The 12,819-nt window shown below is 42.8% G+C and overlaps 1 protein-coding gene across 1 annotated transcript; it reads left to right on the top strand.

The window, feature by feature from the left end:
- The first annotated feature begins 5,465 nt into the window (after nucleotides 1–5,465).
- LOC142167216 (uncharacterized) lies at nucleotides 5,466–6,152 on the top strand. The gene has a single exon (XM_075227374.1). It carries the CDS (start codon nucleotides 5,466–5,468, stop codon nucleotides 6,150–6,152), a length of 687 nt encoding a protein of 228 aa, XP_075083475.1.
- Nucleotides 6,153–12,819: the final 6,667 nt, after the last annotated feature.

Raw genomic sequence — 12,819 nt, 5'->3', positions numbered from 1 at the left:
GAATGGCATTACGTTATAGCAGTAGGTACCGTATTTAGTGATGAAGGACATTTTTCCATGGTCGTCCGGGCCCATCCAAATTTGGTTGTACCCGGATTAAGCGTCGAGAAAACTGAGGATCTCGTGGCCGGCCATTACATCTATCATGCGATCGATGTTTGGCAAAGGGAAAGAGTCCTTGGGGCATGCCTTGTTTAAGTCTTTATAGTCTACACATATTCTTAATTTATTCCCTTTTTTAGGGACTACTACTATGTTTGCTAACCCATTCGGGTACTTAACCTCCCGGATGGACCCTATTTTAAGGAGTTTAGATACCTCGTCCTTGATGAAGGCATGCTTGACTTCGGACTGAGGCCTCCTTTTCTGCTTGACCGGATGTAATTTTGGATCTAGGCTTAGCTTGTGAGTAGTTATCTCCGGCGGAATCCCTATCATATCGAAGAGGGAACAAGCGAGACAATCTATGTTAGCTATAAGGAATTGAATGAGTTTATTCCTGAGCTCGGGACTTAACCCCGTGCCCAGGTATATTTTACGATCGGGCAGGCGTTCGATCAATATGACTTGCTCCAGTTCTTCGACCGTTGATTTGGTGGCGTCGGAATCATCGGGGACTATGAAAGACCTAGGAACTCCGTAGTCGTCGTCCTTACCCGTCCCCTGCTTTTTCGGTTCGATCGAGGCTGGTGTCGGTAATTGCTATTTGGTTTCCTCTCTGGCAACCAGACTTATACCCTTCGATGTCAAAAGTGCGGATACCAGGATCACCTCATCGACCGCGAACATCTCCTTTGCGGCCGGTTGTTCTCCGTAAACTTTTTTAATCCCTCCTGGCATCGGGAATTTCAACACTCGGTGTAGCGTCGAGGGCACTGCCCTCATGTTGTGAATCCATGGTCTCCCGAATAGAGCATTGTACCTTATGTCTCCTTCGATCATGTAGAACTTTGTTTCCCGAATGGTTCCGGCGGTGTTCATCGGTAATGTTATCTCCCCTTAGTAGTCTCACATGCCATGTTGAATACGTTTAGAACTCTGACTGTAGGCACGATTTGGTCTTGTAGACCTAGTTGTTCCATGACCCTCTATCTAATGATATTGGCCGAGCTACCTATATCAATTAATACATGCTTAACTCGATATTTATTTATGAGTACAAATATTACTAGTGCATCGTTGTGGGGCTGCACGATGCCTTCAACATCCTCATCGTTGAAAGACAAGGTTCCTTCTAGTACGTAATCCCGAGTTCGTTTTTCCCTCGTGATGGATACTTCAGTGCACTTTAACATCGGCCCCTGGGGAACGTCGACCCCACTGATGATCATGTTAATGACGTGCTGAGGCTCCTCCTGCTCGATCTGCTTACTAGAATCTCTATTTCTGAAATAATTTTTGGCTCGATCACTCAGAAATTCCCGCAGATGTCCATTGCTGAACAACTAAGCTACTTCCTCTCTCAATTGACGACAATCTTCTGTTCTGTGGCCGTGAGTGCCCTTTGGGCTGGATCGGATTGTAGAGGTCGAGACCACTTGGTATCTTTGATGCGTCCGATGGCACTTCCTTAGGCCTGATGGGCCTATCGAAACCGTTTTTGCTCATGAGTCCTCGATTATTTTGACCTCGATTGCTTTTCCTTTCACTCATCACAGGGTTTCGTCCAGACCTGTTACCCCTACGATCACCATTGTATGGTTGATACTGATCTCTACTTGACCTTGGTTCACGGTCAATGTCTCTTTTGGATCTGTCACTAGCTCGGACGGGATAAAAAGACCCAGAAGGGGCCCCAAGCTGATAATCTTTGACCCTAAATTTTGATTGATACTGGTTATGCACATCGGCCCAAGTTACAGCCGGATATTCTACCAGATTTTGCTTCAACTACTGCGAAACTAATGAGCTTCGAGTATTAAGTCCTTGGGCGTAGGCCTGAACGACCCAATCGTCCGCCACCGGCGGCAGGTCCATCCGTTCCATTTGAGATCTTTACACGAAATCCCTGAGCATCTCATTATCTCTTTGCTTTACCTTGAAAAAGTCTGACTTCCTGGTCTCGATCTTGATGGCTTCGGCGTGCGCTTTTACAAAAGCATCTACAAGCATATCAAATGAGTCAATAAAATTGGGGGGTAAGTTGTGATACCATATCATAGCTCCTTTTGACAAGGTCTCTCCGAACTTTTTCAGCAGGATAGATTCAATCTCATCATCTTCCAAGTCGTTCCCCTTGATGGCGCACGTGTATGAGGTCACATGTTCATTTGGATCAGTTATTCCGTTGTACTTAGGAATTTCAGGCATATGGAACTTCTTTGGGATCGGCTTCGGAGCTGCGCTCGGAGGAAAAGGTTTTTGAACAAACTTTTTGGAATCTAGGCCTTTCAGTATCGGTGGTGCTCCGGGGATATGGTCGACCCTGGAGTTGTAGATCTCGACCTTCTTGTCGTTGGCTTCGATTTTCTTTTATCTCATTTCTACCCGTTTTGTCAATTCCTCGAGCATCTTTTTTATCTCAGGATTGGTCCCGGGTTCAACTTCATTTGGCCTATTTGTGGATGGTTCATGAGTGTTTTCCCGGGATGGTTCGGGCTCAACTTTACTGGGAGCGCGGCTTTGGTTATGCAATTGGGCTATCGCTGCCTGCTGAGCCTGCAATATTTCGAATATCACCCGCAAGTTGATCCCATTTCCTTCACCGTTATGTGTATTTCAGGCTACCGATCGGACTCCCCCGCAGACGCTGTCCTCAAGATCGGTAGGCAAATTCGCGTTAATGGCCACATGTGAGTTGGCGTCGATTGGGTCCGCAACCGGAATTCTATTGGGATCGGCAGGGGGCACCTATTACCGAACACCATATTGTTGTTCTCGCCATTGTGGCCAGACTCAACATCCATGTTTAGAGGGGCAAATTGACAGTTCGACATTTTAAACTTAGACCTGAAATCAAAGACACTTCAAAGAACAAGTGTGAAGTTGGGTGTGTTATGGAAATTTGTATCAAATTGCCACTATTATCCTTAGCTCCACAGTGGGTGCCAAACTGTTTACCCTCAAAATCGGATAATAATTAAATTTGTAAGTGATTTTAAGGATATGCGAATTAATTTGATACAAAATTATAAATTGATTTAGAATGGACAAGTAACGATACACTAAATCCAAACCACGCGCGGAGGATGATTCCAGGCTTAGTGAAACATTCACCCTTAATTCGGGCTCACAGTGGACAATTTTGATGAACGAGAGAAAAAGCTTACAATAACAGTGAAAATAGTAGTATGTTGCTTTGGAATGCATGTTACAATGTGTCTAATGAATTATCAGACCCCCCTTTATATAGTAGGGGAATCCTACTCTAAGTACAATTCCATAAAAGGTAAAAAAATCTTCTGTTTAACTGATTGTCGGTTCTTCATCAATACGTGCCGAGATCCACGCCGTGATATCCGACCGGTCGCGGATATTACGGCCTTCTATTGGTCGTTCTTGATTACCCGACAATGTTCTCTGAAGTCTTTCAGGATTTGGATCGATCTCGAATCATAGCCCTGGTATTCTCGAGGGCAAGCATCGTGCCCCCGGATTCTGACTCGATGAGACCTTTGCTTCGATTCCGATACTTCGCAATCATATCTCGAGCTCGTTTTATCTTATTGGAGGCCGGAGTGTATCATGAGCTCGGTTTTTACCCGTATACATACATTATTGCATTATTTTTTCAAATAAATAGAAGTGTCCAGTGTGATTTGGTCCGTTTATTGAGTTCGTTGAAGTTCTGTGATTTGTAGTGCTGCTATCACAAAATAGTTATTCTGTTTTATCCTTTGAGGAATTAATCCAAAAACCTTGGGCAACAGAGAGGGGATTAAATTCCTTAAGGACACACAAGCAACTTGTGGAAATTATTTTCTATTTTGTTTATTGAACTAACGTTTCTTTGTTTCTTTGATTATCTGATTTTGAACACAATTTACTAACAATCTTAAGGAATTTAAATTATTGTCATTTGTCTGCCATATATTAAGAGAAAATGGAGAAGCGATTTGTGTCCTCGGCGGAATCGGAGTGTTGTATTCGCGGTTACTTGTTGTATTTTCACGCAAGTTGTCGCCATACTAATTTACTGCCAGTTATTGGGCCATATGATCATGTAGTGGCATGAAAACAATTTGCTAACAGAAGTGATTGGTATCACTCAAATTGGTGTGGAAAGACAAAAGTCGATCATCATATGTATGAAAAACTTTTAAGTTTGTGGAATTCTGAGCATTCTCAAGTATACCAACTACTGTTTTTGAAGTCCTCGGGTATTCAACAGAGTGCCAAAAGGTTTTGTTTCAAGAATTATTTGATGAAGTTGATTGATTTTACTTGACAAACAGTAAAAGAATGGTGAAAACTATTTACTGTTGTGAAAAACGAATAACTTGATGAATTCTATCGTTGTATTCGCTGTTATTTTAATATTTTGAAAAGTGCGATATATTTGACCATGATGGTTGAGACATGGAGAAAGCAGTGGAGATTAACTGAAATTGCGGCTCTGTTCCATCTCGTGAAACTTCTCGTTATGTGATACTCAGAGACGGGGAAGGGACTTTCAACTTTGGAACAAGTCCCTGAATGTGCAGAGAAGGAAAGAAATGTGGTAATAGAAATTGTTTTATTCAGTACATAAAGATCGAAAAAGATGTCAGAGGAAACGTTTGTTTCCGGATCAATATTTCAAGGAAAATTTATCCATTTTGGTTAAGGACTTGATCTTGAGAACAACAAGACAAACAAGTATTTGGACCAAACAACGCGGCTGATCGTTGCATTTTCTCAAAGTTGAATTGAAAAAAAAAACTGAAGAGTAAAGTCAACTTGAGAAAAATGAATAAAGAAGAAAGCGACAATAAATTCAGATAATGATTACGAACCGATTTTTTAAATCCAGAAATTTGTGAGGTGCGAATCCTGTTTGGAAGGATGTTTGTTTTGAGTCAGCAATGCAACTCAAAGATATCTACCCTAGAGTGCCATTTGACCGATAAAAAGTTGTCTTAAAATGTGTCAAATGACATGGTTTTTCGGCCATTGCTTGGAGTGATCGAAACTGTTTGGCGATAAATCGGGTTCTAAATTTCTTTACTTTACTCATCTTAAATTATTTTTCTATTCTTTGTAATTTGTGGTGCATACGCTCCTCAGGTAGGTTTGAACTAGGAGGTCAAGAAGCGATTCTGGGAGGATTTGGACGAGATGGTGCGTAGTATCCCGCACACAGAGAAGCTGTTCATTGGCGGAGATTTCAATGGCCATATTGGGGCTAGTGCTAGGGGTTATGATGATGTGCATGGCGGGTTCGGTTTTGGGGATAAGAATGAGCGAGGTAATTCACTATTGGATGTTGGATAGCTAACTCGAGTTTTCCGAAGAGGGAAGAGCACCTGGTCACTTTCCGGAATTCAATGGGCAAGACTCAGATTGATTATCTTCTCTGCAGGAAATGCGATAAAGGTCTGCGCACTGATTGCAAGGTCATCCCAAGTGAGCACCTCACGACCCTACATAGGCTCCTAGTTATGGATCTGGAGATCAAGAGGAGTAGGAAGAAAAGGACGGTGTACAAGCAACCTAAGATCAAGTGGGGTAACTTGATCAAGGACAAAGCTCAGGAGTTAGGAGAGAAGTTGTTGGTTATGAGGGCTTGGGTGAGTAGGGGGGACGCGTCTAGTATATGGTTCACGACTGCGAATTGCATTAGGGTTGCTGCTAGAGAGGTGTTAGGGTTCACGAAGGGCTCTCCCGGGGGTCATAGAGGGGACTGGTGGTGGAATGGAGAGGTCCAAGGTAAAGTGGAAACTAAGAAAGCTGCTTATTTGAAGCTAGTAGAGAGTACAAACGAGGAGGAAAAAAGGTCTTATCGGGAGTGTTACAGAAAGGCAAAAAAAGAGGCAAAGTTAGCAGTTACGACGGCTAAAAATGCGGCGTTTGCTCATTTGTACGAGGACCTCGGGGGTAAAGGTGGGGACAAGAAGTTGTACCGGTTGGCCAAGGTGAGGGAGAGAAAGGCCCGTGACTTAGACCAAGTCAAGTGCATCAAGGATGAGGATGGCAAATTATTGATGGACGAGGAACTTATTAGGAGAAGATGACAGACATACTTTCATAAACTGTTGAATGAGGAGGGGGATAGACGCATTGTGCTGGGTGAGTTGGAGCACTCCGAGAGCCGGCGGGATTCTGGGTACTGTAGGCGGATTACGGTAGAAGAGGTGGAAGGTGCGATCCGTAAGATGTACAGGGACAGAGTGACGGGGCCAGACGAAATCCCGGTGGAATTCTGGAAGAGCGCGGGACGAGCAAGTTTAGAGTGGCTTACTGGGCTGTTTAATATTATTTTTAAGACGAAGAAGATGCCCGAAGAATGGAGGTGGAGCACGATGGTTCCGCTTTACAAGAATAAGGGTGATATCCAAAATTGCAACAATTATACGGGTATCAAGCTGTTGAGTCACACTATGAAGGTTTGGGAGAGGGTGGTGGAGGCCAGGGTGAGGAGGTGTGTGTCTATTTCCGAGATTCAGTTTGGATTCATGCCGGGGCGTTCGACTACAGAAGCGATTCATCTGGTTAGGAGATTAGTGGAGCAGTATAGGGAGAGGAAGAAGAACTTGCATATGGTATTTATTGACCTTGAGTAAGCGTTCGATAAAGTTCCGGGGGAGGTTCTGTGGAGGTGTTTGGAGGCTAGTGGCGTTTCGGTAGCGTACATTAGGGTGATTAAGGATATGTATGATGATACTAAGACTCGGGTGAGGATTGTGGGTGGGGACTCGGAACATTTCCCTGTGGTGATGGGGTTGTGCCAGGGATCGGCTCTTCGCCCGTTTTTATTTTCCTTAGCGATGGATGTACTGTCGGGACACATCCAATAGGAGGTACCTTGGTGCATGCTATTTGCTGATGATATACTGTTGATTAACGAGATGCGAAGCGGAGTTAACGCAAGGTTGGATGTTTGGAGATAGACCTTGGAGTGTAAAGGTTTCAAATTGAGTAGAACTAAAACAGAATACTTGGAGTGAAAATTCTGTGACGGGACCCATGAAGCAGATGTAGAGGTAAAGCTTGATGCTCAAGTTATCCCCAAGAGAGCGAGTTTTAAGTATCTCGGGTCTATTATCCAAGGTAACAGGGAGATTGACGAAGATGTCGCACATCGCATTGGAGCGGTATAGATGAAGTGGAGGCTCGCTTCCAGTGTTTTATGTGATAAGAACGTGCCGCTAAGACTTAAGGGCAAGTTTTATAGAGTGGTGGTTCGACCGGTTATGCTGTATGGAGCTGAGTGTTGGCCAGTCAAGAACTCCCACATCCAGAAGATGAAAGTAGCAGAGATAAGGATGTTGAGATAGATGTGTGGGCGTACCAGGAGAGATAAGTTTAATAATGAAGTTATCCGAGACGGAGTGGGAGTAGCCTCCGTGGAGGACAAGATGCAGGAGTCGAGGCTGAGATGGTTCAGACATGTTAAGAGAAGAAGCATTGATGCCCCTGTTAAGAGGTGTGAGAGATTGTCCATGGCGAGTTTGAGAAGAGGTCGAGGTAGGCCTAAGAAGTACTGGGGAGAGGTGATTAGACAGGACATGGCACTGCTTCAGCTTACTGAGGACATGACCCTTGATAGGAAGGTGTGGAGGTCGAGGATTAAGGTAAAAGGTTAGTGGGTAGTTTTTAGTTGCTCACCGATAGTCTTAGTAGCAAGCTTGTCCCTTCATATTCTTAGATTTTTATTATGTTATGGGGTTTGTTTGCCTCAGGTATTGTATCTCTTGTTGCTAGTATTTGGTACTACTCATCCTTTATATCTCCCTTTTTCTTTATTCTTCCCCCTATCTTCCTTTCTTGCTATCCACTTCTTCTTATTACCCTTCCTGAGCCGAAGAAACAGCCTCTCTACCTTTTAGGTAGGGGTAAGGTCTGCGTGAAGACTACCCTTCCCAAACCCCACCTGGTGGGAACATACTGGGTTTGTTGTTATTATTGTTGTTGTTGTAACGATCCGACCAGTAATTTTGAGCTCTAACTCATCGTTCAGTGGTTTGAGGCCTTGAGTAGCATCACTTCATATTTTATGACTTGTATGCATAGTCGAAATTAAATTTCAGGAAGTTCGGAGTTGATTCGGAAGGAAAATTCTCAATTCGAAAGCGTTAAGTTGGAAGAGCTAACCAAGATTTGATGTTTGAGTAAACGAACTCGGAATCAGGATTTGAAGGTTCCAATAGTTTCGAATGATGATTTGGGACTTGGGCATATGTTCAGGTTGAGTATCGGGTGGTCCGGAAGTATTTCGGCGCTTATTGTTGAAAGTTGACATTTTGAAAGTTTTAGAATTTCCCAAATTTGATTTGAAGTTGACTTTGGCGTTATAGATGTCCGTTTGGGATTCCAAGCCTTGAAATAGGTTCGTATCATGATTTATGACTTGTACGCAAACTTTGGCGTCATTCCGGAATGTTTAAGTATGATTCAGACATGTTCATCAAAGTTTGAATGTTTGAAAGCTGAAAGAAGGATTTTTATTGTCGATTCGTGGTTTTGATATTATTCGTGGCGTTTTGAGCCTTTGGATAAGATTGGTTAATGTGTTGGGACTTGTTGGCGTGATTGGACAGGGTACCGGGGGCCTCGGATGTGATTTGGGGTGGTTTCAAACCATTTCATCTTGTCTTGAAACTGCTAGTTTCTGGTGTCAGATTTGTTCATCGCAATCACAATGATAGGCTAGCGATCGCGTAGTGTTGATTAGGAGCTGGGTGAAGTTGTTCTTCGCGATCGCATATGGGGGCTTGCGATCGCATTTGCATGGAAGGAGTCACGAACGCGATGTGTTAGCAAGGTGGCCTCAGTTTGGAAGGCCGTTCTTCGCGATCACACGGATTTGTTTGCTATAGCGTAAGGTGTTGGTCTGAGGCATGAAGGTTTGGCCTTAGAGTTCGCGGAGCTAGTCTCGCGTTCGCGTAGGTTGTTCAGGCAAAGGTTCGCGATCGCTTTTCATTGGTCGTGTTCGCGTAGAAGCAATCTGGGGCAAGGCTGAATTAGCCTTCGCGATCGCGAGGGTACTTCCGCAATCGCGAAGAGGAAGGACCTGGGCGGACTTGATTTTTATACGGAATTTGGTTCATTTCTCTCTCATTTTCACTTGGTCGGGCGATATTTGGAGTTCTTGGAGGGGAGATTTCATCATCCATTAGGAGGTAAGTTATTCCCACTTGTTGTAAGTTAAATAGATGAGTTATATATGGATTCAAACATTAAAATTTGTAGAAATTGTGGGATTTTGGAAGAAAAACTAAAATTTGATATTTTTGGATTTTGACAACGAAATTGGACATGGAATTGGGAATAAATTATATATTTGAGTTTGTAATGTTATGGGTAATGTTTATTTTCGAAAACTTTCGGAATCCAGGCACCTGGACTCGAGGGTTGACTTTGTTGACTTTTCGAGCGGAGTTTGGAATTGTTATAAATTGATTAATTATGAGTGTTGGAGAATATTTTTATTGGTTTGCATGATTGTTTGACTAGTTTTGGATTGATGGCCATTGGTTTGAGGTCCTAGAGAGGCGTTGGAGCCGGTTATGAAACTTTGGAGCGAGGTAAGTCTCCTGTCTAACCTTGTAAGGGAGAATTTACCCCGTAGGTGCTATATTTATTACATGCTACATGTTGTGAGAGCTACGCACGTATGAGGTGAAGAGTGTCCGTGCGTATGTTAGAATTCCTGATTATGTCTGGGTAGACTTAGATTCACGCCATGCTTTAATTGTACTGTTTGAGTTATTTTTTCCTGTTTAATTACTTTATTCGTATTATGAACTGAGACTAGACTCGCGTAGACTAATGGACTCGCTATTTTAGATATTTGATGAGCTACTTGATTAGCCGTAGAAATTGTACTTCTGTTACGAATTTCTCCCGCATTGTGCGTATTCATCGGAAAGTTTTTCTTGAATTCCATAACTCACATATATATATATATGTGAGTTGGGACAAAGACTCATAAAAGCTTCATACTTATGGAATCGGGTCGTTCGCCTCAGCAGGATATTATAACACACTCTTATGGGATCTGGTCGTTCACCCTCGACAGTATCACGTATCATATTCTTATGGGATCAGGCCGTTTACCTCGGCAGTTCTATGAAACACTCCTATGGGAACGGGAAGCTCGCCTTGGCAGAATCATGAGAAATACTTGATAAGGAGTCCGCATTCTCAAGAGTTTCCTGACTTTAGATGTGACCGTTGATTTGGCATTGACTATTACGTATTCCATTTTAGGAGGTATTCGATAATTGAGGACTTTGTGTTCATTGTTCAGTTATAGACCGTATTATTTGCATATATCTGTACTCATTGTTTACTTACCATGTTTCATACTTGTCTTTTTTATTATATTTGATTTACTGGACCACTAGTAAGTATCAATATCGACACCTCGTCACTAGCTTTTCGGAGTTAGGCTAGATACTTACTAAGTATGCGTTGATTTATGTACTCATGCTGCACTTCTGCACTAAATGTGCAGGATCTGACAGGTTCATTTGATGGTCATTTGGGCGCGTAGGCGCAACTGCTGAGGGGACTTTATGGTGAGCTGCATTCCATGCTACGATTCGTAGCACACAAAGTCTGCATCATAATTATTTACTTTATCTTGTCTATCTTGTATCCCAGACGGATGTTGTATTGTTATTATATTTCCTAGTAGATGCTCATGCACTTGTGACACTGGTTTTTGGGATGTTCTAGAATTTGTTTGTGGTTTTCTTTACATTGACACACTTTTACTTTATATTTTAAATTAAATTATACATATCTACGATTTTTAATGCATTGATTTCTCTATCTAATAAGATTCATGAATTCAAGCATAATAAAATGAATAATTAAGTTGGTAGTTTACTGTTGGCTTGCCTAATGACGACGTTGGGCGCCATCACGACCTACAGTTGGTTTTGGGTCATAACAGCTTGGTATCAGAGCACTAGGTTCACTTAAGTCTCACAAGTCATGAGTAAGTCTAGTAGAGTTTTGCGGATCGGTACAGAGACGTCTGTACTTATCTTTGAGAGGCTACATGACTGTTAGGAGAGATTTCCTTCCCTGATTCCTCGTCATGCGATTTGATTTCGTTGAAGCTTATGCCTTCGATTCCTTCCTACTCATTCGTATGCGACGTCAGGCATTTGTTATCAGTTGAGCACCGACGAGTAGATGCTACAGATGCGTTGCAGGATGCTTTTCCCTGTGAATGCGGGCAGACCATTATCGTCACCTTGTGGAGGAGTTTTCTGCCATTTCAGCCCAGTGTTGGTGTTACCTACGGTTGAGATTTGATATTTCCGAATTTGGTGGAATTCTTGTTAACATTGTGGTGTCGCCGTTCTTGATTGAATGCATTGAGGCTCATCGGCATGTTGGCCTTCATTTGTTTGCCTCTGGGCACGGTGGTGTGAGATGGAACCTAAGAGGAAGTTATCAGAGATGGCTATGTGTTGCGACTTCAGGATCGAATCGGCGTTTCCAGTGTTGATGGTTCGAGGGAGATGATCCCTGAGGTGGTTTCTATGCTTAGGAATTTTGAAGGTGACTAGAAGGGCTTGATTGGAATGTAGGACAATGTGAGTATTCGATCATTATGCAATATGGCTTCGAGTTTCAAACATATTGTTGGACATTCGGGTGATGTTAATGAATGAAAGGATTCTTACGACCGGCGGATCAATGTGGAACCAGGGAGATTAATTGATTTCATGATGGATAAAATTATAGCAATGACGTTGGAGGAGGTCGATATGATGTTACACAGGTGGGCTATCTTCTGTTAGTAGGTTAGCGGTTGTGTAGTTTTGATGAGGTTCCTACGAAGAGTTCTAATTTCTGCCTAACATGAGATGCATGTATTGTGATGTTAGCTTGGGTCGCTTAAAGAAGACGGTATGACCCCTAGGAGGTTGAGCGTGTGATGGTGGCTGATAATTCGGGATGTGTTATGATTGGTGCAATAACAGCTTGCGAGAAGTTGGCCGACTAACGGTGTGGGATCATGGTAACTGGGAAAAAGTTATTGTGGGGTCTGGATCTATATGATTGTAGCATAAAGCTAAGTGGGGGAGCCCACTATCTACGATTAGGTCGCGTGGTTGTGTGCATGTGCAGTTTCTAGTTATCGGTGCATTGGTGGATTAGTTATGACAAAGAGGAGAAAAACATCTAGGGTATTTTGGGCAAGGAATTTGATGTATATGTGCTATATTTCACCTTATCGATTCATGTGCAGATGTTGGGGATGACTCATAATTTATGCTTCTTATGGATGTGATGTGCAAGGAAAAGAATTCATCTAATTGCTTCTTCGGATGTGTTCATGTGCTAGCAGAGCACTAGTTTTAGTTATATACTAGGGACCAGGTTAGAGTGGGTGACTCTCAAAAATGGTACTAGTGGATTCGAGATTTAAGGTGTGGTGCTTAAGGATTTTCGGGCTCATTATGTGGATAAGGATTCGAGTTTTGCGGCAGAGTGTGAAGGGTACTTGGAAAATTTCTATGTTATCATCGGGTCTGTAGTGCGGTGTTAGGAAGATGGAAAGGAAACAACTTCGGATTCGCAAAAGATCTTTCGGAATATGTGTATCAGTTGGAGATACTATTGAGTGCAGGAGGAGGATATGAGATGGCTTATGGGTATTGAGACGATGTGGTCACGTGATTTGGGTCACTCGGGATTAGTGTTGTTTGAGGTCCG

The sequence above is a fragment of the Nicotiana tabacum genome, chromosome 12 (genome assembly GCF_000715075.1).
Source record: "Nicotiana tabacum cultivar K326 chromosome 12, ASM71507v2, whole genome shotgun sequence".
NCBI classification, from domain to species: domain Eukaryota; kingdom Viridiplantae; phylum Streptophyta; class Magnoliopsida; order Solanales; family Solanaceae; genus Nicotiana; species Nicotiana tabacum.
This window is presented reverse-complemented; position numbering and strand designations above follow the sequence as displayed.

Bases quoted from the DNA above. Each gene is read 5' to 3' on its own strand.
- LOC142167216 (XM_075227374.1), top strand. From the start codon at position 5,466: ATGGGCAAGACTCAGATTGATTATCTTCTCTGCAGGAAATGCGATAAA.